Raw genomic sequence first — 27,752 nt, 5'->3', positions numbered from 1 at the left:
TTCCTCCTCCTCCTGCGCAGAGGAGATCTGCCCCTTCGATCCAGCTGCCCAGCCCGTCCGTTGAAAGGGAGGCTTGCCCGCGCCAGCTGGAGACTCCAGGCCCTCTCCCGCCTCCCATCCGCCCAGTTCCTCGGTCCGACCTTCCGACCCTCCGTGCGTCAGTCGGTCCGCGCGCTCGCGGGCGGAGTGCAGCCGCTACAGAGGGACGCTCCCGGAGATGAAGAGCAAAGCACTGCTCCTGGTGGCCCTGGGAGTGTGGCTCCAGAGTCTGACCGCCTCCCGCGGAGGGGTGGCCGCCGCCGGGGGTAAGTTCGCGCGCGGCTCCGCTCCACCTGCAGCCCCTGCCGCGGCCACTGCGCGCGCTCGGAGCCCGGCGCGCGGAAGTTGGAAGGGGCACAGGCTGGACACAGAGCTCTCCCCACCCCAGCACTGGCCCTCGAGGTGTGCGGACGGCGGGGTGGGGGTGGGGGGCGGGCGGGGTGGGGACACCGGGTGGGACCCGGAGGGGTAGAGGGGGCATTTCGCGGGCGGCTCTCAGTTCCCGCTTTCCCTCTCCCCTGGGTTCCCGCGCTGTCCCTGCCAGTCAAGGGACAGGAGCCACCGCGTTCCCAAGCGCGCGCGCAGAGCCCCGGAGAGTCTGGGGAGTGTGAGAGGCGGGACCAGGGAAGGGGAGGCCCTGATGGGGTGATCCGCAATTACTTTCTCGCTCTGGGGGCTTTGGAATGAAAGGAACGCGGCCCAAGGTGACCCTGGGTTGGCAGCGACTGGGAGCGGCTCAGTGGGGCCATGGGAGCAGGGGAGCAGCAAGTGGTCCCTTCTTTGGGCCAAGCCGATCAGAGTAGAAAGGGAGGACCCCTTGTCAGTCTCTAAAGAGCCCGGGACGCCCATGCGCTCCAGGGTGCGTGAGAGGGAAGAGAACACGTGTCCTCATGTCCTGGGGACGCTGAGTCTTGCAAGCTTTAGGACGCCTGGGAAGCTCTCCAGCTTCCTTGCACCCACGCTTGATGTAGTGCCCAGCAAAGGCTAGAGCAGCGCTGACCCTCCTGAAAGCGAGGGGCGCGGGTCTGCACTGGGGGTCTCTTTCTGTCCAAGCGGAATTCAACTCCAGGCGCCCAATGTAGCGAGGTGGCTGCGAACTCCTGGGTTTTCAGGCCAAGGCTGGCAGGCCTGGCTTCCAGTGAGACCCCCTTCCCACCCCACCCCACCCTGCTCTGCTCACCAAAGCTCCTTACCCAATTGCAGCCTCTCAAAAGTTAAGGCACTTTCAGGGAGATGGGCATTCTTCAATGTAAGGCAGTGTCCCACCTGACAACCTAGCCCACAATAGAGACAGGCAGAGTGGGTACCTTGAACCCTGGTTCATCTGGAATACAGCAACAACCGAAACAAGTAATTAAAGAGGCAACATTTCCCTTTTTTAACCTTGTTGGTGGTGTCCCCTGGAGGGGTATTCAGGGGGCACATTCGCAGAGGATCAAGTAAAACTCCCACCACTCTGCAGGGGGGTTTCTTTTAGCCCTTAGATGGGAAGTACGAGTGTTAGGTTTGTCTTTTAAGAAGTTTTCATGAAAGTTAAACTTTGGCGGAAAGAGTTACAATTTCTTTCTGGCAGTTCGGTTTGAGAACACAGGCCATTCAGTGAGAAACATCGTGGGTGGTGGTAGAAGGAATTCACCCTAAATTCTCATTTCAAAACGTATACTGCAGTGTAAAAGGAACGCCAGTGGCGTAGTGGACACGCCTTGGGCTGCGATCTTCATGCTCGGTAGTTCAAAAGCACCAGCAACTCAGGAGAAAGACTGGGCTCTCTACTCCCTTCAAGTCCTCTGAGAACCCACAGGGGGATCACTAGGAGTCAGCCTTCACTCAATAGTGGTTACTGGTATTTGTTTTACCACAGTGGACATTACTTTTACTAGAAAACACACAAATAATGTATCATCTACATTTTGTTTTACCATCCTGCATCAGAGGTTAGGGTTCCCACTCAGAGTGAGCACACGTGGGACAGACTAGAACTGCCCCTTTAGGGTTCTAGGACTTTAAATCTTTACAGGAGTAGACAGCCTTGGCTTTCTCCTTCTGAGCACAGGTGGGTTTAGAACAGCTGACTCTGCAGTTCACAGTTTAATGCATAGCCCACTGAGCCACCAGGGCTCAGAATTGACTCAGGGCCCCTGAGTTTGGTTTAAGTGCATTATCGGTTCATGATCCTATATTGTTGCCTGCCATATTTACCCTCCTCGCCCTGTCCGGTGAGGTGCATGAACTGGATCGGAAGGCCCCTGAGACCCCTCTAATGTTTAATCTTTGGTTCAAAATTTAATGAATTAATCAAATTGAGTTTTAGCTAGCATGTGCGTTCCCTGGCTGAACATGTATTAGGGAAGGCTTCCCTTGTAAGGAGATTGGCCCTCACTTCCCTCTCCCCTTTCTAGCTGCCTCTCCCATTACAGAGGCTCCATTCCCCTTTGCTCCTCTAAATGAGTTCACCTAGGAAAGGAAGAATTTCAGTGAGAAAGGCACATGCATGGGTCAAAAATAGATACCACTTCCTCTGGGCTCTTAGTTTATGTATTCATTTTCTATTTTCTTTCCAAGAAAAATATGAGGATATGGGGCCCTGCCCTCGGGGCTCTTTGCTCAAGAGCCACCACACTATCTCGGCAGGGTTCCAGTGAGGAAGAGCCAAAAGCGGGCCTGGGAGCCAAAGGGTCAGTGTGCAGTGGCAGCAGTTCTCTGGGAGAGGCCACAGTCCATTTCCAGGGCAACATCACAGTGAAGAATGATGAGTGATGAGAGCGAAATAGCAGATGTCACTTTCTAACAGAGCTCAGGAAGGGAGTGATGGATTAATAACTGTACTGAAAGGTAGGAGTCAGGTACGGGGGAAGAGTCGCCATGGAAAATGTTCACTTTCTATCAAACTATATTTTTAGCTCTCATTTTGACTTTGTTCCTGAGGAGAAATAGAGTTATTCAGTTGACTCACTTGAGAGGGCCTGACACACACCGCTTGGCTGTCCGTCCCTTCTCTACCACCTGCTCCTACATTCTTGTTGCAAAATCTGCATTGCATCGCAGTAAAAACGAAGGTGTTCTTGCTGTCAGGATATGGTGGATGAGGACTTTGAACCACAGAGCGTACGAAATGTACTCAAGACATGAGTAGCATATTTCAGATCTACGTAGAGATACCAGGACTGAGTTTACAGTAATGTCTTTTTCAACTTTTTTTTTTTTTTTGCAGAAAAAAATGTTTACTTGTGTTTTATTGACTATGTAAAGACATTTAACCGTTTACGTAATAACAAACTCTGGATAACATCTTGAAAAATGAGTATCCCAGAACACCGACTTATGTTCATGGGAAACCTGTGAGCAAAAAGGTGGATGTGATTGGTTGTTTGTTTGTTTGTGGCAGCCGATAATCCACTCATTGTGGGCGTAGCTGGAGGACCATGAACCCTGGAATCACTGTGTTTAAATGCTGCCAACCCAGAGGTTGGTGGTTCATACCCACTTAGCTACTCAGTGAGTCTTTCTCTCAGAAAGGTCACAAAGGACGTTCCTACTCTGTCGGAAAGGGTCACTAGAAGTCAGAGTCCACTTAACGGCACCTAACAGCAACTTGTATGAACGATGACCTTGCTGTCATCAGAGACACTTGAACCTAGGAAAGAATCTGTGTCACAAGTCTTTAATCATATTTCCTCTTTAAAAAGCCGAAGACTGGTCACTTCTAAAGGTACAGTATGGTTGGGTTCCAACTTACTCAGAGGCAGAGACTGATATTATTCCAAACATTGTTCCCTTGACTCTAGAGTTGAACATTAGGGGTTTTTTGGGCCATCTTAAGAATGTTTGAGTGCAATCCCATCATTTAGCCTAGTTGCTACTAGGAAGGGAAATAAATATCTACCAGGAAAGGAGAAATGGATGTACTTGGACGTAGCTATATCTTAGTCCTGGTTGTACAGTGGATTTCTGTTAGGCTTTTTGCTCCAGAAAAATGTACAATCTCAGAAGCCCACAGGGGCAGTTCTTCTCTGTCCTGTAGGATCACAAGGAGTGTGAATTAACTTGATAACAGAGAGTTGTGTGTGTGTCCATAAATATGTATGCACACACACATATATATGTATACAATCTTGAAATCAGTTTTGTACTTTTGAGGGGAAAATGGTATTCAGAGTCACTATGGTGAAAAATAGCATGAGAGCACCGTTTTAACTTAAAACCAAACTCATTGTCACAGAGTCAATTCTGACTCAAAGCAACACTATGAGTCAGAATTCTTATTCTTATCACAAAAGTTGCATTCCATTGCATTTAAAAAATGAGATATTTTTGCAGACCATTTTAAGTCACAGACCAAACAGAATCCCCATCTTTATTCATCTTTCCCACAAATAAAAGACTTGTCAGCAAGACCAGCATTGACTGTCATGGTATCAGTTTGAGCCTTGATCTAATTCAACTGGGCACTTTTAACATCTCCCAATCTTTTATTTAACCCTTTTCAGGAGGGTGGAAACCCAGCCTTACTATTCAACAGCATTAAGCATAAAGTTAATTTGGGTGATAAGTACAGTGATTATTTTATATTCAATTAATCAGCCAAGTATTTTTTCTTAAGCCAAAAAAAAAAAAAGGTTAAATTTGTTTAAGTACTTCGAGAGTACTAATCCCCTGACTGCATTTCAGTCAGGTAACCTATTCCTCACTTATGGTCGACTTCATTATCCAGCATTTCACATTGACAGCAAAAATTTTAAAAATCTTCTATCTGACTCTGATGTGCATTTAGGACATCTGTCCAGTGGTATTGAACACGGAGGTACTGGCTGTGATGGTTACGGTCTTGCGTCAAATTGGCGGGATCATGATTCTCAGTAGTTTGTCAGTTATGTAATGATGTGATTTAGCAGTTGTGCAATGGTCTCACCAGCCTCCATTTGACAATCTGACGTGGATGATCACACCAATTTTCACCTAATGACCTCAAAGAGTGCATTCATTTTTATTTTTTTTTAACCTCACCAAACTGACCTGGTAAGCAATTTGACTGGGTGTTTTTGTTTTGTTTTGCATCTTACCGGCACTGCCTGGGGTCCCCTAGTGGTTAGGCATAGGACTACAAACCACACTGTCAGTGATCTGGGATCACCAGCCACTCTTTAAGAGAAGGTGAAGCTCTCCACTCTAGAGAGAAATACAGTCTCAGAAACCCACAGGGGCAGTTCTACCCTGAACTGTAGGGTCATTATGAGTCTGGATCAACTCAAGGGCAGTGATTTTGTATGTTGTTGGGGTTTTTTTTAGTGTATGGCTCCTATCCATAACTCATTGTTGATTCCAACTATGAGTTGATCCCCTTTAGGAACAAGGAGACCTGCCCAAAGGGTTTCTGAGACCACAGATCTTTATTGGAGCAGACTGCCTCCCTCTTCTCCCTGGGAGAAGCTGATGGCTTTGCAGTTAGCAGGCCAACACCTAACCCACAGCACCACCAGGACTCCATACATATAATTTGATCTGGGCTCTATGAGTTAAAGAGACCTTTTTTTTTTTTTTTCATGGAAGTATACAAAACAAGCCTTAGTAATTTCAAAGGATATTCTTTGAAACTGATTTCAAAGTAATTTCGAAACCACCTGCAATACTCGTGCTACCACACTGCATAATTCTAGAGGCAACATGAATGGGGACCATTTGCGGATCTGCAGTATAATTGTCCTAAATATTAGTTGGGCAGATAGGTTGTGGGTTAAATCTATTTGCTGGCTTTTCAGATTATTTCTGCTTTAAACAGACTGGTAATTGAACATGTTAAAATAAGGTTCTGAGGGAGGAGATGTGAGTTATTTGAGGTTGGGAGGTGTGGGAGAGGGTGAAACGAATTTAGTTATAACCTTTCTCTACCACTTTCTTAAGGATCTCTAGTGTCGGAGTGGGGCATGCATTTGGCTGCTCATCACAAGGGCAGCCTTTTGAAACCACTAGCCGCTCAATGGGATAAGAGGCTTCCTATTGCCGCTGTGAGAAGTTCACCTCAGAAACAAACCCACAGGGACGATCTACCCCATCTCAGCGGCATTGCGGGGAGGAAGACTTGACTCAGTGGTCGCGAGCCTAGAGTTTGGCGCGTTCCGTCTGTTTTGTGCCCTGTGGCCCTGCAGAAAGAAAAAGGGTCTTTGTGTTCAATAGTTTTGCACAGGCACTTTCTTGAATAAATGATCTTAGAATGTTTAGCTATTGTAACAAAATTTACGTAATACTAGACCCTGTCACTACCGATTGTGTCCTACATTTTAGGTCCTGGGGGTTGTCGTTGTTGTTATTTGCTTTTATGTGAAAGATTATAATGACGTAAAAGAGAAAAGGAATGTTTGGAGAGGGAGAATTCACCATAACTTGTACACAGCCCCCAAATCCACTGTCAGCAAGCCAGTTATGACTCACAGTGACCCTGGATAAGGTTTCTGAGGCTGGTCGATCTTTACCAGAGGACATAGCCTCACCTTTCTCCCCTGGAGTGGCTGGTGGGTTTAAACCACTGACCTTGTAGTAAGCATCCTGATGTTTATCTCACAGCGCCACCAGGACCTGAAAAAGAAAGAAAGAAAGAAAACACATTCATTGCCATCGAGTTGATCTGACTCATAACAATTCCATAGTCAGAGTGGCACTGCCCGTCTGGATTTCTCAGACCTTAGATCTTTACAGGAGTAGACAGTCTCTGTTTTTTTTCCCTCAGAGCCACATTGGGTGTTTGAACCACTGACCTTGTTGTTAGCAGCTCAAATTTTAGCCCACTATTCTACCAGGGCTTCTTTGCTATCAGGGCTGGTATTTCTAAATCATTTTTTGAAATATCATTTAAATCTGATACATCCTGTCATGGAGTGAGAATTCCATAGAATCATCTCATACTTCTAACTTTTCTTTATGCGAATGTTTTTCTTTACAAACATGAAAAGGAAACCGCTTTCCCCTAAACAAGTCTAATTGGATAATACTAGTATTGTGAGAACACATTCCTTCTGATATACTTAGAAAGCTAAGAAATGCAAAATGATAAATAAAATAAAGGCATCTAGGTAACGCAAGAGATGCGAGCCAATGTGCTCCAAGAGAAAGAACTTTGAACTGAAATTTGATTTCTGTTCCTCACATTCTTTCCCACTATTAGCAACAGAACCTGGGTCCAAGTCACTTAAACATATGCCTTGAGCTAAAGTTGAGTTGGAAAAAAAAAAAAGTTGAGTTGACGCACAAATCTTCACATAGCGATTTGCATATTGAAATTGTGTGTATGTATATGCACGTAATCAAGCATGCCTCCTGAGCGAGCAGAAGAGGCTGAGAGGGACACTGGTGTTGCTTCACTTAGAGTTATCTTTCAGATCATCTCTGCCGACTCTGGTCACCATTGGCGGATCGGCTCTTCTTTGTCCATCCGCACTCATAGTTTCTTAAACTCTTCAGGAACAAAAAGAGCATTGGTAATCTCCTATGCCTTCTTTAAACCAAACAATAGTTCAGCTGAACTTCTAGAGACTACCTGCCTTGAGCACTGTATTCTCTTAAGATCTGCTGACAACAACACCTGGGAAAATTAGCTGGGGCCCTTCGGGAACAGGGAGATTATGGGAATGGCCCAGGGAAAATATCAGAAAAGGAGCACGAGAGTGGTTCACAACTCAAAGTACGTAATCAACTGAATTGTACATAAAGACACCCTTCCATTGGGGTGTTATTGCCGTGTATATTATCAACAACAACAACAAGTTAAAAATACAGATCATCGGTGGGGGCTGGTTGTGAATCTAAAACATTCTCTTCCAAAAACTGTAAGAAAGCAGTTCTCTAGTTAACCACCTATCCGATTTTCCTTTTTCTGAACTTATAGGAAAGAGAGATTTTAGAGACATCGAAAGTAAGTTTGCCCTAAGGACCCCCGAGGACACAGTGGATGACAATTGCCACCTCATCCCCGGAGTGGCAGAGTCTGTGGCTAACTGCCACTTCAACCACAGCAGCAAAACCTTCGTGGTGATCCATGGCTGGACGGTAAGAGGCATTTTAGGAAGGAGATGGTTGGGGTAGACCAGCCATCCCAAGATATATGGTCCCAGATACAAGAAGTATGTTGATGAGTTTCTATCTTTTGTCTCTCTGCTTACTCTTTGAACTTACATAAGGCAGTTCTAGCTTGCAATGGAGGCTCGTGGAATCTAAATCACGGCTTCATGAGTACTTCCCCTGGGTACCCACCTACATGATAACACGGTACCTGGCTGGTGGCATTCTTTTGAAGAGGGGCTGTGCTCAACTACAGAGCAGAGCTTGGGTCACTGTAGGCACTGAAAGGAACCTGGTATGGTCCCGATTCATCCTGCACTTTGTCATTGTCTGAGGAAGACAGTCTGGAATTCTGAGGAGAGAACTAGAGTAGAAGAAACAGCCAGGAGGCCGGTCCCAGCTTGGCCACGTAACAGCTCTGTGATGTGGGTCAAGTGACTTCCCACCTCTGGGCCTCAGTTCATGTTCCTGCAAAATAGACATGTTTAACTAGACACCCCTATAATTCCTGCACTTGCTTCCCATATTTTCAGATTGTAAGCATCAGGAACTTACATTAGAGATGAAGGTTTTCTTGTCATGCAAGATGATTATAAAAAGTAAAAATTGGGCCAAAATTCACTTTTTAAAAATTTTAAGGAAAGACTTCTCTTTAAATATACCATATGATCATTTTACATAATGCAGTGCTTGCTTTCATTACTGTATTTCTAAGTGTTAAACCCTAGTCTGAAGGCTTTATTGTCTATTCAACATAATCTGGAACAAGTCACTTACATTCATCTCTTAAGAGAAGATTAGGTTAATTGAGGGGGGTTTTTAGCAGCAGTTCAACTACTTGAAATTTCACACACATTCTGGCTGGAAAGTTATATACAAGCTATCAATATGAAATAACATGTATTGAATATTATTCCAAAGCATGTGAATCTGATGATAGGCCCTAAAGTCAAATATCATGAAATAGCTACAGAAGAATACCCGTCTCCTCCTGATTCCTGAAGTGCCCTTGCTATTGGCAGTGAAGCTCAATTACTATGTTTACTTGTGGTGGCTAAGCAACGCCTGACGCTTGCTACACAGATGTTTGTTTTAATAAAATACATCTGTTTACTAGAATTGGCAACGTTTCGGTAAATGGCACATCTTAAAATACAAAATTCTTAAACATATTTCTCAGTGTATATTTTGAGAGGTTTAACCAGGATGAAAAAGGAATCTTTGGAAATTTTAAAGATAGCTTGTACATATACAAAACTTAGCTTTTAACATTTTTTAAAGGTATGGTTTTACTAAACACAGTTTTATTATAATAAATTAAATACTCCAGGCATCGGCATCTGATCTGAGAGAACTGTGTAATTTAGAAATTAAAAGGAAAAACAGATGTTTCCTTCTCAAACTGAATCCAATGTAAGTAGATAGTGCCATTTTCAGTCACGGGATCCTTGACACCGCTTGGATCCTTGATACCAAATTGGATCCTTGATACCACTTGCTCGGGGGTTTTGACAGCCTGACCTCAGAGGCCAAGTCATTGGCTGTGGGTCATTTGACTGCTTCAGAGGCCAGGTCGCTGGCAGGGGACTGAGTTTGCATTGTCCGGGGCTGCTTAGTCTAGTCCGTACAATAACGAAGTCAGCCATGCAGACTTCCACCTTTTCACGGGGGCGGAATCAGCTGGACCATGGGGTGGGACGAACTGGGGTGGGTCGGTTCAGCCCCGTGCTTGCCAATCTCAAGATATTTTAAAATGGTTCTGTTTGAGGGAAGCACAAGAAAAAAAAAAGCCCACCTAGGGAATAAAAACGTTCAAGGTTGTTGTCTGGGGTTCTGGACACCAGTATTCCATGCTGAGTTATAAAAGAAGGATTCAACTTGCTGTTAGGCAACTGGCAAAAGCAGCAGTCAGTCAAGAAGGAAATTCGGTGACTTGCCCTGTTAAAGATTGCCTCGTTAGGAAACACTGATAAGACAGAAGCAATCAATCAGTGGGGCCCAGAGCAAGAAAGCTTTCCTGACATCATTGAGGTAAGCTGGCCCTCTGAATCAAGAGGAAAAGCTAGGCAGAATGAGGAGAGAATCCCTTTGCTTTGCTTGTAATGTGCATATGCATTTGCCAGCGAGCAGTGTAGACCCAGCTGGTAAAAGCTGTGCCTCTTGCTTGGGTGTCACAACCAGGTGCTTTGAGTGCAGGGTGCTCCTGGTCGGAGGCTCTCCCCATGGCTGAGAGGCAGAGCAATGAACACTGCATTCTGGAGGAATGACACCACGCTGTCTTGACAGACAGCTGCAAGGGGCAGGCTGTGCACCAACCATAAAGAGTGGAGAAGGGGCCAGGGCCAATTCCTCTGGGGTTTGCTTAAGGGTGGGCTTGCTACCTGGTTCCCTCAAAAACTTACCCCTTGCCCCCAGATAGGAAGCAGCCTGCTAAAGTATGCCCAAAGGAGACTTACGTAAGCTCCTAATTGGGCTCACATCACCTTGGTACCTTTTGGACCAGATTTTAACATTGGTAAAGCAGGACACCATTGATAAAACTCATAGCCTGGCGAAATAGCCACATGGCAGCCGAAAACCGTATCCCCTAGCTTGTCGTGCATTCTTTCCAAAAATCAGGACTTTTAAAAATGCTGTGGGACGTGGGAAAAATTGTTAAAAATCGGGACCATCCCACCAAAAGCGGGACGTCTGGTCACCTTAATCTTTCCCCCTTTGTTTGCTCTGTATGTTCGGAGCTGCATTGCATCACCGCCAACAGATTTACAAGCTGAAAATTTAGACAGAAACAGCTATGCCACTGGAATCTGGCCACTGTGCTTTATAGGTGGCCTGATAAGGTGGAAGCCGTGGCTAGGCTCCTAGATAAAATTGGTGAGAAAGTTGGGACTGGAACTAAGCGCTTCTGGGTCTCAGGCTTGTTCCTGCTCTCTGGCCAAAGAATGATGAAGTGTGAGTTAAAGCTAACCACTTTCCTATCAGCTGAGAAGGCAGTTGCTAAACAAACTTACTTTCTGCTAGGATTTATGAATATGTTCAAAAGCAAATTGATGAACATGTTCAAAATGAATGAGTTTTCTTCCCTGAGCACATGAAATGTTGTCTGTAAAAGGCTCTATTAAAAGGGGAAGAAAGGAAAAATAGCCACAGAGCCCAAAACAGTTCTCTTGAGAAGCATCCATTAGCCTAATTGAAAGTAATTAAACTAAAATTCTTTTAAAATATAGGCTCTAATTCTCCTGCAAATGTCTAACTTATCATGCTGAAATTCCCTTTAATAGTACAAATTAATGATGTTTTACTGGATTTATCAAACATCCTCCTAAAACGGACAGTTTGCTAACCCCCATCTGCCATTCCTGAGCTCCTCACAGCCCTTTGTCGTCTCAGAGGTGCCTCCAGTGGGCAAGGACCAGTTGCAGGACATCGTCCCGGGTTTCCTTTTTCATCTGAGCTTCCATCATGCTTCCTTGTGACTCTTTCCCCCACTGAACACACCTGTATTGGGCCATCGTATCTGGAACACGTTCTAGACGGGCATATCAAAGAATGTTGTATGGTCTTTCCTCAGGTGACAGGAATGTATGAGAGTTGGGTGCCCAAGCTTGTGGCAGCCCTGTACAAGAGAGAACCAGACTCCAACGTTATCGTGGTGGACTGGCTGATGCGGGCGCAGCAGCATTATCCCGTGTCTGCAGGCTACACCAAGCTGGTGGGAAATGACGTCGCCAGGTTTATCAACTGGATGGAGGTAATTCTAGAAGAACGTGTCTGTGCTAGTCTAGTTTGAGTAGAAAAACAAATTCATAGACACTCATATGTGTATAAGGAAAAGCTTCCTATCAAAGAGCAATTGTACATTAAGGAATATCCCAGTCCAGATCAAGTCCATAAGTCCAATATTAGCCCATATGTCCAATACTAGTACATAAATTTCTCTTTAGACTCATGCAGCCATGCAATAATGCTGAATGCAGGAAGATCCTAAGCCAGTGGGTGGAAAGTTTTGTATAGATCCAGTGGTGGTGGAAGTATCTCAGCACTGCCCTGGGTCTCCACATGGCTCCTCCAGCTCCAGGGCTCTGGCTCCATCAGTGTGTCTCCATGTGGCTTGTCAACAGGAATACGAAGCAGAGAAAGTCTCTGTGTGTCCTGCCTCCAGGGAAGAAGAGGAGTTCCCAGAATCCTCAGGAAAAGTCCCTGCCCAGACAGAGGCCTCATTGGTGATGGCCTGATTGACAGGCTAGACTCCACCCCCTTCGCAAGTTGACAGGAGATTATGTAACTGCCACAGTGTCTAAAACACATCCCTTGGCTAGAGCTAGGCGGGAGGCTGGTCTATTTCCCTTTTCGTTTAACCAAAGCAATCTTCCAGGCCAAGTCAAATCTTCAGATAGTCAGTATGGATGTTATTTTTTGGCCAAGAGCATTACTAAGATGATCATGCCAAGGCATAGTCTTGCCCCGCCCTGTCTTGTGATATGTTCGTAGTGAATAAATCTGCTGAGTCCAAAAACCAAGTGGGCAGAACAGACAAAAGCTTGTCACTTCGGCACTTCGGGAAGATGTCATGTTTAGTCAAATCCTTCATTCCCCTTTGTCTGCCGCAAGGACGTTTCATCCAGTCTTTAAGCTCTGTTAGAATACTAATCTCTTTGATCATAAGCATTGTTGTTATTGATGTTGTATGCCATGGTGCCCATTAAGCTCACAGTGACCCTCCAGGACAGAGCAGAACTCCTCAAGATAACTTACTAGGCGGAAACCCTTACTAGAACAGGATCTAAAATCTTTGGATCTTTTCTCCCGTGGTCCAGCTGGCAGGCTGGACCTGCTGACCTTCTCTTATCGGCTAAGTGCGTAACCATCGGTACCCTCAGGCCTCCTGTGACACAGGCGCTAACAGTGTTTACTCCTGAGTGTGGATTAAGGATCCAGATTTCTAGTTGAGGTTTGAGAGATGGACAGAACTGGGTAGGGAGAAAATAGACAGTGTACAGGAGAGGGGTGGATGGAGGGCCTGGTGATCCTGTTTGGCATTCTGAGATCATCCTGGAGAAAATTACCTCTGAAAACAAACGCAGGGTTGAAAGGAAGTGTATGCTCTGACCGGAAGCGTATGCTCTAAATTGCATAAGCAAGATGGAGATAGAAAATAACCTGGGCTGATGGGATTTCTCATCAGAAGATATAGTTCTTTTCCTGGGTCTTTCTGTAACCAGGCTAGTGCGTTTAGGTAAACCAAGTAGATCACCTCCTTGCACAACTATAAAATCAGATGACTGGACCACAGGTGTGGGACCTCTTCTCACTGTAACATTTTCTGATTATTAACCATTAGGTATAATTTAAAAAAAGTTATAGGCACATGATATAATTTCAGCTATATAGATACATTTCTAATTTAAATCCGTTGTGAAAAAAAGGAAAACTTTTAAACACCAGAGCATATGATTTTCTCTCTTATGGGTAGCACAAAATGAAAATACACATCATTAATTTGGGGTATTCTTTATACTTTAAGAACTATATTTGTAATCATTCTATTTTCTTTAGTTTTGATATTTTGCAAAGAGCTGTTAGGATCATTTTCCTCCCTCTGTTCCAAAGGAGGAATTTAACTATCCTCTGGACAATGTTCACCTCTTGGGATATAGCCTTGGAGCCCACGCTGCTGGTATTGCCGGAAGTCTGACCAAGAAGAAAGTCAACAGGATTACTGGTAAGAAAGCACTGTCCTTCACTTTCTCACCGAACCACAGAGATGGCAGTCTTTCCAGAGAGATGCTGTATGTTTGTGAAATGCCCACGTGTATATGGTGATACACTTGATCTCTTGATTATCTCATGATAGAGCTGCTTTCCTGGAATAAGATAAAATGCAGGCTCTTGCTCTTATGGGTTTACTATATCTTAGCAGGAAAGAAACGGATTTCTCTGAGAAGAACCCTGGTTTCCTCCTTCCCCTTCACTGTGCTTTGGCAATGAATCACCTGTCTATTGCTCTACACATGGATCCTGGGCGCAGTGAAAACGACCAGCACCAACACCTATGCCGATTGGTGTAGATAGATACTTTGGCATGTGTAGAGAGAGACAGAGAAGCCACTACTGTTTCAATTTCTTCACACCAGATTCAGAAATCGTTTCAAAGGGAAATCAAGCCATCCCAGATGAATATTGTTATACAATGGCTAGTTTAATTGGCACAAAATCCATTTTAGGAGAATGCCAGTCTGTATTTATGACAATCTTAGTAATTTAAAGATCCAATTAGTGTAGAATAGGAACGAATAGAATCTAAGTGTCTGCCCATTTCATTCCAATGGAGAGCCATAGAGTGCTAAAGTCAAGATACCAATGGGAACTGAACAGGTTTAAAAGTTGTGGCTTTGTCTGTCTGCCTTTTCCCATAAGGCCTGGATCCAGCTGGACCTAACTTTGAATATGCTGAAGCGCCTAGTCGCCTTTCTCCAGATGACGCGGATTTTGTAGACGTGTTACACACATTCACCCGTGGGTCACCTGGCCGAAGTATTGGAATCCAGAAACCAGTGGGGCATGTGGATATTTACCCGAATGGAGGCACTTTTCAGCCAGGCTGTAACATTGGAGAAGCTATTCGCGTGATTGCAGAGAAAGGCCTTGGAGGTAAATATGGCCTGAAGTGAATTAAATGTGAAATGTATCCTTGACATTTATTGGCATACCACCCCCCTTACCCTACTGCTTACCTACAGAGGAGGTTCTGCTCATGTAAAATTTGACCAAGATCTGTTTCAGAAGGATTCCACCATTCAGCATGGCCAGAGTCTTAATAGTTTCTGTGTCCAGACAGCCAACCATCTTCTCTTTTTTTTTTAAGTACTTGCCAACTCCTAGCTGAAAGGTTGGCAGTTTGAATCCACCAGAGCAGCTCCACTCTGCACATGGGGTCTCTGAGTTGGAATCAACTCAATGGCAGCTGACAGTAACCTGCCACAAGTGGTACAAATGGGGAACATGCCCAGTTGCTAACCAAAAGGCTGCAAGTTTAAGTCAGCCAGGGGTGCTTCGGAAGAGGGGCCTGGCCATCTACTTGTGAAAAATCAGCTGTCAAAGCCTAGGGAACACAGTTCCACTCTGGCACACATGACGTGTGTCGCCCTGAGCTGGATTCAACTCAGCAACTGCTAAATGGTGTATTACACTGAGTACTCTTCTTGCGGAAGCAAGATAAATGTAAAGACAGGAAAATGGCACTGCCCGAAATAATGGCAGTCACATTTTTTATCTTGCCCACGGGGTGTTTTGTTTTGAATGTAGTTGCAAAGCCAGTGGCGTGATTTTGATTGAGAGAACCCAAACCAAGCCCAGTGCTGTTGAAGCTCTTCTGACCACATGGGGCAGGGTAGAACTCCATAGGGCTGCCAGGAGTGCAGAATCTTGACAGGAACAGACAGCGTGTCTTTCTCCTTGGAGTGACTGATGTGCTTGAACTACCAACCCTGCAGTGAGTTGACCAATATTTAATCCACAGAGTCACCAGGGCTCCAATGTTGAATAAAAACCAAACTCACTGCCATGGAACCAAACCAGACTCATGGTGACCCTCTTGGCCAGAGTAGAAATGCCCCCTATGGGTTTCCAAGATTATAAACCTTTATGGGAGCAGAAAGCCTCATCTTTGTCCTACGAGGAGACTGGTGGTTTCAAACTGCTGACCTGGCAATTAGCAGCCTAACTGGTAAGCAATATACCACGAGGGCTCCTTACTGAGAGTGAAGTAAATGTCAATCAGTCTTCCTTTTTTTTTAAATTACTCTTCTTAAGAGTCATACAAACCGGAAAGAAAAAAAAATCCGTTTCCAACAATTAGTTTCCCAAAATTTTAAAAAGAAATTCATTTTAATAAACATGTTAGCTTGTGTTTAATTTATTTTGATTTCAAGGGCTTTTTGCAGATTGTGTATGTAGGACGTACCTACTTTTGTGCTGTGTGTGTGTCATAGGTCTTATAGCATAATGTTACTATTTTTAAGTGTTATAAAATCTCATGCTAATAGGCTGATTCTTGTGCCACTATTGATTACTTCTATGATTTATGTAGTAGAGTCACATGCTCAATTACACATAGTATGGACAGTAGCACACTATTCATTTAAGAAGCACACACCCTTTATGGTGTGGTTTCTACAAGTGCATTTCCTGAAGCATTGCGTGCTTTTACAACAGAAGGATGAGAGAAACTGGAAGAAACCAGTTTCTACCCTGGATGTTCTATGCTACTCTATCTTAAACGTATTTGTAAATAAAAGACACCAAATATATTTCTAAGTACAAGAAAACTCAGATGTTTCCTCTGAGTTTGTAGTTTTGACATTCTTGAAAGTAAGTAAGCAACCTGACACCTGCTTACATAGGGCCCATATTCATGGCTTCCCAGAGTAACCCTGAGGTCAATTTATTCTGAAACGAAACCTAAATTCTTTAGGACGTGCGCAATCAGACACTCGTTATGGACCTTAGCAGTATCTTACTTTGTGTCTGTTTTTCCCCAGATGTGGACCAGCTAGTGAAGTGCTCCCATGAACGTTCCATCCATCTCTTCATTGACTCCCTGTTGAATGAAGAAAACCCAAGTAAGGCCTACCGGTGCAACTCAAAGGAAGCCTTTGAAAAGGGGCTCTGTCTGAGCTGCAGGAAACACCGCTGTAACAATCTGGGCTACGAGATCAACAAAGTCCGGGCCAAGAGAAGCAGCAAAATGTACCTGAAGACTCGCTCTCAGATGCCCTACAAAGGTAGGTTAGAGGTTCCTGCCAATAAGGAAGACCGATGTAATCCTCCTTTTCATCATGTCTGTCGTGTCACATGTGCGGATGCTGTCTGTCCAGGCAGCTGAGATAAAGAAATGATGTGACGAACCCCATGTTTCTGGCGATGGAGAGCGCCAGAGGTCGACTTGCTGTCCTAGCTCCTCCCGCCCAGGGCACCGCCGCCCCGTACACAGGCTGTACCGCGGTACTTTACTTTCCTGCTTGCCACTCTCCTCTGTCCTTGTGACCATCAGCCGAGGCTCAGTCATTAGCTCACTGCTCATTGGGAGCACATCCTCTCTGTCAGAGATGAGCAAACTATAGCCCACAGGCCAAATCCAGTGCATGGCCTGTTTTTGTTTATTTATTTTAATTAATGTTTTATGAGAACACAGTCAAACCTTTGTTTGATTAGAACACAGTCACATCTTTGTCTGTGTCTGGCTGTTTCTCCACCAGCTTGGCAGAACTGAGTCATTACAACAGAGACCCTATGGCCGACAAAATCTCGAATATATCTGGCCCTTTTAAAAAGTTTGCCACCCACTATGACTTAAATTCGACTCCACAGCAAGGAACAACAATCACACAGTAAGCTTTAGGTGTGGGCAAGAACCACCTGCACTTTAACACACAACGATCCCAGGGAGAGAGCGCTACGATATTTTCATTTTGTCATCATTTGTTTCTGTTTTATTTCAAACTTGGCATCATGCTTAGAACAAGACCTAGCCATCGGAGCGACAACAAGCAGAGGTAATCAGATGACTCTGGTGAGAGGGATGGAATGCAAAGAAGCCAGGTTGTGTGGAGTGCAGGTAGAAGCCCGAGAGAAGGGACACCATTGGAGAAGAGTTTCCCCGGGGAGGATGTAGCTGATCTAGGCTCCGCTTTAGAAAGTGGCTTGTCCATCTGCAGAGGTGCTTATGGTGGCATGAGAGCTTTTGAGTCCCCTGCAACCCAGAAAACCCTTGTTCAATGAGGGGCCCTCCGTTCCCTGGCTCTCAGGCCCAGGCAGTGTGGGTGCCAAGGCAACCCGGATCTTAGTCATTATCTCAGTGCTCTGTCGGTGTTCACCGGGGCATAGGGACACTGAGCTAACTTCTGGCCTTTCTGCTATGACTTGTGATGATGCCTACAAAGACTGCATTTCACTTGAAGCCCCCATTTCCGTTGTCCTTTAGTTAAACAGCGTCTTAAAGCATGCTGCCTTTTCCGTCTCCTTCACCATCAACCACTCATTACTCAGCGTTTCTGGTGGAACTGAGGGGATGCAGAATTGCACATCCTTGCTTCCCAAACCCCACTGCAATCCAGCTGATGCTGACTTATAGCACATGGTAGAACTGCCCCTTAGCATCTCTGAGACTGTCAATCTCATGAGAGAAGGCAGCCTCATCCTTTTCTAGAGGAGCGGCCAATGGGCTGGAACCACTGACCTTTTGGATTGGCAGCCCACCACTGAACCCACAGTGCTTCCAGCCAGCACTGCCTCAGACTGTAGACTTTGAGACCGGTTTTCTTCCACTCTCCACGGTGATTTACTAAACAGAGTTTTACTGCGCCCTGCCGACTGCTGTCTCTATGTAGATGAGGAGGGGAAAGAGAGAGTATGTGAGCCGTGAGGCTTGGGCCTGAAGGAGGTTACAAGCCACTCAGGGAGATCAGATAGAGCCATGAAACAAGAAATGTGGTTGCATACAACAACACACAGCAACAAATGTTCACTACGCTTGGTTCAGATGCTAAGGGACAACCAGATGGCCAAGGAAGGGTGGAGCTCATGGGTGTTTGGGCTTCTTGATCTGTTCTGCTTGAACCCCTTGAAAGATAACGACTTTCCCGGACACCTTGGCGATTCTGTCACACCTGTGTGTGTGTGTGCTGTTTTCTTTCCATCCACTACAGCCACCCTTTTTGAAAGGTAGAATTCCGATCAAACTACCTGAAAGCGACACTGTGCAGAAGTGAAGAGGCACAGTAGTACTAGACTCGTGTGTGTGTGTGTGTGTGTGTGTGTGTGTGTGTGTGTGTGCATGCGCGCACGCGCATAAGTCCTGTTTGGTTGTTAGTTTGGCTCTGAATGTTCTAATTGGGTAGTCTGCAGCGTTCCCATAAAACCTGATCCACCTTTCTCCCAATTTCTCCCCTCCAGTCTTCCATTACCAAGTGAAGATCCATTTTTCTGGCACTGAAAAGAGTATGCATACCAACCAGCCATTCGAGATCTCGCTGTACGGCACGGTGGCGGAGAGTGAGAACATCGCTTTCACCCTGTGAGTCGGCGGCGTCCCCTCCAGCGTGTGTGCTCTCGGGGTCCCGCCTCCTGCCCGTCACCGGGCTGAGGGGCAGCAGGGCAGTGGGGCACCTAGAAAAGCAGCCTCTGGCTCAAGAAATTGGACTGAAAGCCCTTGCCCTATTTCACGTGAAGGAAAAACACGCAATAGTTTAGTTTATCTTCATTTGAGATGCAGGTCTCTTTCCCTGTTATTTTCAAGCTGCCTATTTCTTTTGTGTTGTGTTTCAGCAAATGCATTCAATTCTCTCAAAAGTCTGAATTTTAACATAAACCAACAAGAAGAAAAAGAAGTGTAAAAGGCCCCTGATAAAATGATTTTCAAAAAGAGAAAGAAATCCCTTTATAAGCATAAACGCGGTGTGTGTACCTGACCTCAGTTGCCGTTGGGTTGATTCTGAGACTTGGCGGCCGCACAGAACAGAGGAGACCTGCCCTGGAAGCCTTCGCAGGCTGCACAGCTTTCTCCTGGGGGCAGCTGATGCGTTTGAATGGCCAACTTTTCAGTTAGCAGCGGAGTGTGTAATCACTGTGCCAACAGGGCACCTTGCAATGTGCATTAACCCCAAGCCAACTGCCATCGAGTTGATGCCAATGTACCGCAGACCCACATAAGAGTTTCTGAGGCTGTAGATCTTCATCAGAGCAGATACCCTCCTCGGTCTCCCATGGAGCGGCTGCTGGGTTTGAACAGACAACCTTTGGTTAGCATTCCAACACTTATTCCTTCCCAGTAATACACATGATGGCACACATCTGGAACAAAGTTAGTGTCCAATATCAAGGTAAGGGTTAATTGTGGCTTACTGAATCAACACATTCCGTTTGGGGCCTTTAAAGACTATAATTATTAAAGATTAGTTAAAACATGGCAAAATGTGCAATATAAATTATTATCGAGTAAAGAAAGACTAGAGATTGTATGTATTCTATAAAATCAAGTAAGCATGTGTTCACCTATTGATAGAGATAGAAAATGAATCTGTGAAAATGAAAATAATCTCTCTGAATGTTATTCATTCTGAATGTCTTGTAGATCGACACCCGCCCCCCTGCCTTTTTAAAAATTGTACTTAATAGTTCATCTGGTTAGAAGACAAGCTGGAATCAATTAATGGGATATGAATGTCTTTTAAAGTACCCTAAACCCCACGACATCCATCTTGAGTCTTTTGTTGGACATAGTTTGCATTTCTTAAATATCTTCCAAACAATAAAGCCATTTACACAGCTTGGGAGAGAGAGAAAAATAACTTTTTTTTTGGAACTAACCAAGCATGCTGTCTGTTTTTTTCAGGCCTGAAGTTTCCACCAACAAGACATACTCCTTCCTAATTTACACCGAAGTGGATATAGGAGAACTGCTCATGCTGAAGCTCAAATGGAACAGCGATTCTTACTTCAGCTGGTCAGAGTGGTGGAGCAGCCCTGGCTTTGCGATTGGGAAGATCAGAGTAAAAGCAGGAGAGACGCAAAAGAAGTAATCAGACTCATCTTTTGCCTCGATTCACTTCAGATTCACTCACACTCATGGCATTACTCAAAGCATCTCAGGAACCTTCAGCATTCTTGGGGACGTTAGCATTGTCTGGCCTGGATAATTAATTACACCCAGATTCTCTAAAGATGATGCCTTTATTATGAAACTGAGAAATAACAGTATTTCTGCATATCAAATTAGGCAAGCCTAAGCTCTGCCTGGGCCATAGTCAGTCAGAGGGAGAACAGGGTATTAAAAGTCGGCACTCACTCAGCTCTGTTTGCTGCAAGGACAAAACCGTTAGGAAGCAAACCCAGAGGTGTTACTTTGACCTTCAAATATCAAAACCATCCTCGTCAAGCTAATTCCAAGCTAATCTCTTCCTGTCCCTCCTCACCCCGTCTGACCAAGTGAACTGCCATGCAGTTGATTCAGACTCACAGCCAGTGTCCTAGGCTGTAAGTCTTTGTGGACCACAGACAGCTCCATCCATCTGCCTGGGAGCAACTCGGGGTTGGAACTGCCCTTCCACTTCACTGCCCTGGCCTAGAACATGAATGGCATAGAGGGCCTTGTGGGATTTTAAACTTTTCTACTAGGTGTAGGTGGGTTTTATAAACTAGAGCTTGGTTTAATTGATATTAAAAAGCAACTCTTTAAGTGGGTGTCGATATATTATGCCTATTTAGTCACTTTCTTGTATACCCCAAAAAGACATGTTGTCGGATGGAAAGGCTAGGCAGAACATTTAGTGAACCCTTAACTCAGTGGTTCTCAACCTTCCTAAAGCTGCAACTCTTTAATATAGTTCCTCATGTTGTGGTGACCCCCCAACGATAAAATTACTTTTATTGCTACTTTATAACTGTCATTTTGCTACTGTTATGAATCGGGCGGACCCCTGTGGAAGGGTTGTTCGACCCCCAAAGGGGTCGTGACCCACAGGTTGAGAACTGCATTAACTCCTTAATGCAGATGCTGAGAGCTAGCATACGAGATCTGGTGACCTTACTTATGATGTTCAGGCTGCTCCGGGCTGCCTGTAGCTTCCTGCTTAGATTGGTTAATTCTTGTGTGCTGCTGTAAGATATATAGTATGATACAACTGTAGATGTACAGTTACTATACTCATATAGGTACTATGCATCATGGGAGCCCTGATGGCATAGTTGTTATGTGTCGGGCTACTAACCATAGATCAGCAATGTGAAAGCGCCCACCCCCCACTCCATGGGTGAAAGATGGGGCTTTCTATTCCCTAAACAGTTACAGTCTTAGAAATCCACAGGGGCGGTTCGACCCCACCCAATAGGGTCATGATGAGTCAGCATCAGCTCAATGGCAGTGAGAATTGGTGAAGACCATACATCTTAAGACAAGAGATATGAGTTAACCAATTGCTAAATGGACCAGACCCTCAAATAACTCTATGGAAGTGTCACTGCCCCAAATAGCCTGAGAACTAACCATTAATTATTGGAAATATCAAAAACTAACTAGCACAATCATGTAGGATCTAAACAACTTGAGTCAACCACCACAGTGTTTTGGTCTTTTTGTTGTTGTTAGTGGAATGAATGACCACACACATTTATTTTTCTTGCATATCTACAATTTGACAAAACTCAGTGTCCATGGTTTCTATCAGTCCATGTCACATCACTTCAGGTGGCCTAAAACAGGATTGTGGGTCCACTTCCTGATGGCTAGCTTGCCTGACTCGCGATTTGGACCTGATTGTTCGCTGGAACCCTGGCTGTGGCCATGGCCAGGACAGCGGCAGAGTCACCCACACGTGGCTTCTTCTGGTGTCCTGGGATTCCTCATGGCACAGTGGCTAGGTTCTAAGAGGGAGTGTCTCAAGAAGACTAGGCAGAAATAGGATCCCCTTTCAAACCACCCTCCATCATCCCATTGCCACTGAGTCAATTCCAACTCCTAGTGAGCGATAAAGAGATTCCAAGATTGCAAATCCGTATCGAGCAGGCAGCCTCTTCTTGTCAAAAAGTCACTGTTGTGCTTCCATGTGGAAGGCATGCTCACATCCATTTCCTTTGGCAGGGTGCTCTTCTGTTCCCGGAACAAAGTGGCTTATTTGACGAAAGGAAAGGAACCGGTGGTGTTTGTGAAGTGCCATGACAAGTCTGTGAATAAGAAGTCTGGCTGGTAAGCACCGTGGGCTGACCCGTCCGGAACCGTGAGTCAACCCTCGGAGGGGATCCAGCCTCACCCCTGCACTGTGCCTTGGGATCACATCCTGCCCGTGGTCTTTCCACACAGGCCTCGTCCCAAGCTCCATTTCCTTTTCGCAGGGCTTCCTCTTCATTTCTTGTTTTCAGGTTCTTCTCTCAACCCACTCACTTCCATCCCAGGCCCCCTTTAGCATTTTCTTTTTTGAATTACCACTAGGTCTTCATTTCTCTTTGACTCTGTACCACATCCCTGCTATGACACAAGTATGGTAGTTGCCACTGTGTCCTGCCAAGGATAGATCCTAGGATGCAAACATCTAATGTCTCCAGCTGCAGCAGCATTGGTTCTGAGGCTCTGAGAGCTAGTAGGTCCCAGGGCAGAAAGCCAAAGGGGCATCCACCAAACACCCATCTCAAAAACTGCCAAAGATGGCAGCTAGGGGAGTTAGGATCTAGGAAGCTGGTCTCTTCCCCATCTCTAACCAGCTCCTGGCTCGTTCCTACCTGACCTTTAAGGCTAATCCACACTGCAGCTGTCAGCTGAATCTTTCCAGAGCGTCAGTACTAAGTGGAACTAAGCATGTGACCGTCCCCACTCCCCTGCAGAATTTCCTGGATATGCCAGTGGCATTCCTCTACCCGTCCACTCTGCCAAATGTCAAGTGCTAATGGGTTTCAGGTACGAAGGGGAGAAAGCGTGGGGCATGTAAAACAAGCCAGTGACATGAGAAACAATGGGACTGGTCACAACATCATCTGGAAATAGAAAAAGCAATTGCTTTAGGCCTGTGCTCCCCTCCTAGTAATATTTATAAACATGGATACCCGGGGAAAGTGTTTGAAAGACCCTGTGTGGATGTGGAATACCTTAGTTATTTTTCATTTCTATTTATAAGTTTGCTATGTGTTCATGATAGATAGATTAGGAAAGGTAACTAGATGAAGAGAAAATAAAGGTACCATGATGCTGTTTACCCAGAGACATCCACAACTAGCAGTGACAGCCTACCGGATTTTATCTATGCTTCCATAATAGTCACATCTTTTCCATGTTTCCTACAAATGGAATGAAGGCATATATCTACTTTGAAGGACAAGAGTAGACCTTCTAGACCCCAAAACAACACATGAGCCATCAGGATAAACTTTAAAAGGGCCATCGTTGCTGGGGTTAGTCTAGTAACTCGCCTCCTTTTCAAGTGGAGACTGTCTTACTAAGAGCGTCATTGGATTGTGTTTTCTTCACTTCTCAGAAAAGGACCTCTCTACGGAAGTTTCAAGTCATGCCTTCCTGTCGCACACAGCCACGTCCAGACACACAGGCAGATAGTCTCCCACAGTACCCCATAGCTTTAAATCTGCAAACAGTCATGAAGACAAAACCCTAAATCTCAATTAGGAAAAATTCCAGCTATTCAGTATTTCTGGGCACATTATTCGTGTGCTTTTAGAATTCATCTGACAAAGTCTATCAACACATTCTTGGTCTGATGATAAGGTTTCTGAGTCAACAAATATGTAGGGAGGCCTGTTTTCAATTTCGCATATCAGAATTTAGTGTAGGAGGCCATTGTGAATCAGATTTATAATACAAAGCTTCTCTTCCATATGACAAAAGTAAATTGATCAAATAAGTTTCTCCTCATCTTATTTCCTTAATTGTACCTTTTTGCCCTGAGAAAAGATTCGGGGCTTTTATTATTGCCAAGATCAGAAATAAGAGCCAGGTGGATGCATCCTGTGAAAATGATATTCCATCCTGGGACTTGGCAGTATTGACGTTAGGCCGCCTTTCATTTCTCGGGGCCTGTCACTTTCTCTGGTCCACTACCCATCCTCCCTGCATTTGTCCTCCCAGCCTTTGTTCTGACCTTCTAAGGGAACACCTGTTTATCCTAAGCATTTTGGGGGAGCTGGCGAGGTGGTATGACATTAAGCAGGAAACCAATCACCCTTCTTCCTCTGCTTTTTTTCAGAAACCCAGCACAACTCCTGAGCAAAGAACGGCATGTGGATTCTGCAAGGAAAGAAGTGGATGAAATAACTTTTACAAAACACCCAAGGTTCTGGGTGTTTTAAAAAAGTGGATTTTCCCGAGTATTAACCCCAGCTATATCTTTATTAGTTCTTTTAGGACACAGTCTCAAATACTTTGAACAACAAAAAAGTGGCTAATTTCATGTGAGGACTATGGTGGCCAAACAGCACACCCTCCTCCATGTTCAACGACGGCCGATAGGAATATATAAATACACTTTCGACCTTTGAGAAGGAAATGAGGAGTTGTTCGGGCCAAGAGCAGACTAAGGCTCCTTCAGGCAGTTCAGTTAGGCAGAGCCTAAAATGTAGTCGAATTTCCTATTTCAATTGGAGTTGTAGGCTTTCTGAACTGATGCCTTCCCAAAGCTTTCTCAAATGGTTCTCTGAGGCATGAGGCAGAAGTGAGCAGACTAGTGATGGACTTATCAGTAGGTTTTGTTTCGTTTTGTTTTGTTTGGGGGGGATGTTTCCCTTCCTGCCACTGGCATGTAGCCAAGTTAACCAGGATGGAGTGATTGGGAGAGTGGGGTTGATAAAGCACTGACCCTTTCGTGTTGTGATCAATTAGTCCTTAATCTCTCTGCACTCCCAATTTGTTCTTTTGTCTCAAGATTGTACTTTAACACTTTAACCTTGTTGTCTGAGAGGTGTTTCAAATATGCTTGTAACTCTCCAAGAATACATAACTTGGGCTGTGGAGCAAGAAAATGAGACCATGCCTCTATGATCAGATTTTTTAAATTAAATTTATCAACTTGAAGGCCTGAGAGATTCCATCTTATTCTTCCATGAGGTTTGCTCCAGTCTTAACTTCAACCCACCTCTTTCCTTTCTGGATTTTAGCTAGAAAATATGTGTTCGATTTCTAAATTTGAACATCTGGATTCTGACAAATTTCCCACAAGGACCATTTTTACGAAACAATAAGACGGACAAGTCACTGGGTGCTATTCCCAAGCAGTGTGCACCAGCCATTATGTGCAATGGAAAGAGTGCTTGATTGCCGCAGCCATGAAAGGGCCAAGAAGGCTGTTGTTGTTTTTAACAACTAATAAAGAGTGAGTGATCACTTATTTATAAACTGCATTTCATACTTTCAGAATGTTTTTCTTTCTATTAACACAGAATTATAAAGGAGTCAATTAGCTCAGAGGCTTTTGCGGAGAACCCAAACTGTGAAAGTGTGTGGGGGCCTGAGCCCATAGTCATAGAAGTGTCTCCCATGCTTGTCAGGCAGCACGATTTGGAGGGCAGACCAGCAAGGGCTGGATGGCAACACATTAGAGCTGAACAAGCTCCACAGGTGGTGGGCCCTCAGCGCTTTACCTGAGAAATACGGCTGCACCTATATGGGCAAGGGCAACTGTTTTGAGGGATACCAGCGGGCTTGGGACCCATTCTCTGACAATAAAATGATGTGCCATCTGTTGTTGGCACCCACCTTGACTGTTAAGTCGTTTATTTTATTTGGGTTTTGATGAAAGGTGCCTAACATTAAAACAAGATTCATCAGCTTCTCTGGGAACTGTGGCTTCTAAAGACTTGGCTATAAAGATATACATATATATTATATGCTTTGGCTAAAATGTTATTTATTAGCTGTGAGTGTGTGTATGTATAAAGGGAATCTGTACATATTGGGTAGGTGCTTGTGGCTCTCCACATTGACAGAAGCGGGAGTGAACATTGAACTTGTCTTCATCAGTAACAACCTCACGGAGTCCATTTCACTCGCATGAAATCATCCAATGAGATGGGCACCATTTGAAAGAAGAGAGAAAACGTCTTCCCTATGTGAAGAAATGGAGCCTACTGTTAATAAAATCAACATAGTTTAATCATAATGCGAAGTCAACTTTTTGCATTATTCAAGTCCCCACCAAAATAAATTTTTCCCTACGGCAGATTCAGCAAATATTTACTGAGTGGCGACCATAGTTAGTAAATAATATGGGTTCTGACAATCACAGAACCCATTCAGTTACAAAGCCTTTGGTCAAGTTTAAGGTCTTTATATAGCCTAGGAGAAATCTTACATTCTTTAGACAAACTACTAAGGAAAATGATGCAGAATTATCTGAAAAAAATGCCCAGGACATGCCTTACCTGCACCATGCTTTTTCACAATACTACATTCTCTCACTGTCATTGAATCGATTCCAAGTCATAGTGGCCCTATAAAACAGGGTAGAACTGCCACTGTGGGTTTCCAAGACTGTAAATCTTTATCGGAGTAAAAAGGCTTTTCTCTCTCCTGTGGAGCAGCTGGTGGTTCCGAACTGCTGACCTTTTGATTAGCAGCCCAAAGTGTAACCTGTATCTGTGACCATCTTCTGGAGTGTCTGAGATCTAATAGTGAGCTATCAAGAGAGTGACATCTGTTCAAGGACATAAACTGTGTGGGATGAAGAGGATGATTTTACAAACTCTGCTTTGAGTTGTCCTGATAATGACAAAGAAGAGCTTAGTGAAACAGAGATTGCTCTTAGTGCGTCCAGGAAGAATTTAGTCCAGGAAACAAGGGTCTCTGTGGCCACGGGTATGAACAGATTGCAAGTCTGGGGCGGGAACCCCATCTGGGAAGGGAGGACTTTTCATTTTGCATGTTGCCCTTCTCTGGAATACTTGGGTCTATTGGAATAATCAAAAAGACAATAGCAAATGTTGGTGAGGATGTGAAGAAACGCGAACCTGTAGACATAGCTAATAACAACAACAACAACAACATCAAATTCACTGCTGTCAGTTGGTTCTGACACATGCCTACCCTACAGGGCAGGGGAAAACTGTCCCTGTGGGTTTCTGAGACTAACTCTACAAGAATAGAAAGCCTCGGCTGTCTCCCACAGAGGGGCAGG

General features: G+C 44.7%; 1 protein-coding gene across 1 annotated transcript; it reads left to right on the top strand.

The window, feature by feature from the left end:
- On the top strand, positions 1–26,347 carry LPL (lipoprotein lipase). The gene is made up of 10 exons (XM_045286743.1): positions 1–305; positions 7,916–8,076; positions 11,660–11,839; positions 13,699–13,810; positions 14,506–14,739; positions 16,629–16,871; positions 19,042–19,162; positions 20,480–20,662; positions 22,724–22,828; positions 24,831–26,347. Coding segments are annotated over exons 1-10 (1,428 nt in total). The 5' UTR covers positions 1–217; the 3' UTR covers positions 24,832–26,347.
- Positions 26,348–27,752: the final 1,405 nt, after the last annotated feature.

This window comes from Echinops telfairi, unplaced genomic scaffold (assembly GCF_000313985.2).
Source record: "Echinops telfairi isolate 266 unplaced genomic scaffold, ASM31398v2 ScPeMD7_9;HRSCAF=40, whole genome shotgun sequence".
Lineage (NCBI taxonomy): Eukaryota > Metazoa > Chordata > Mammalia > Afrosoricida > Tenrecidae > Echinops > Echinops telfairi.
This window is presented reverse-complemented; position numbering and strand designations above follow the sequence as displayed.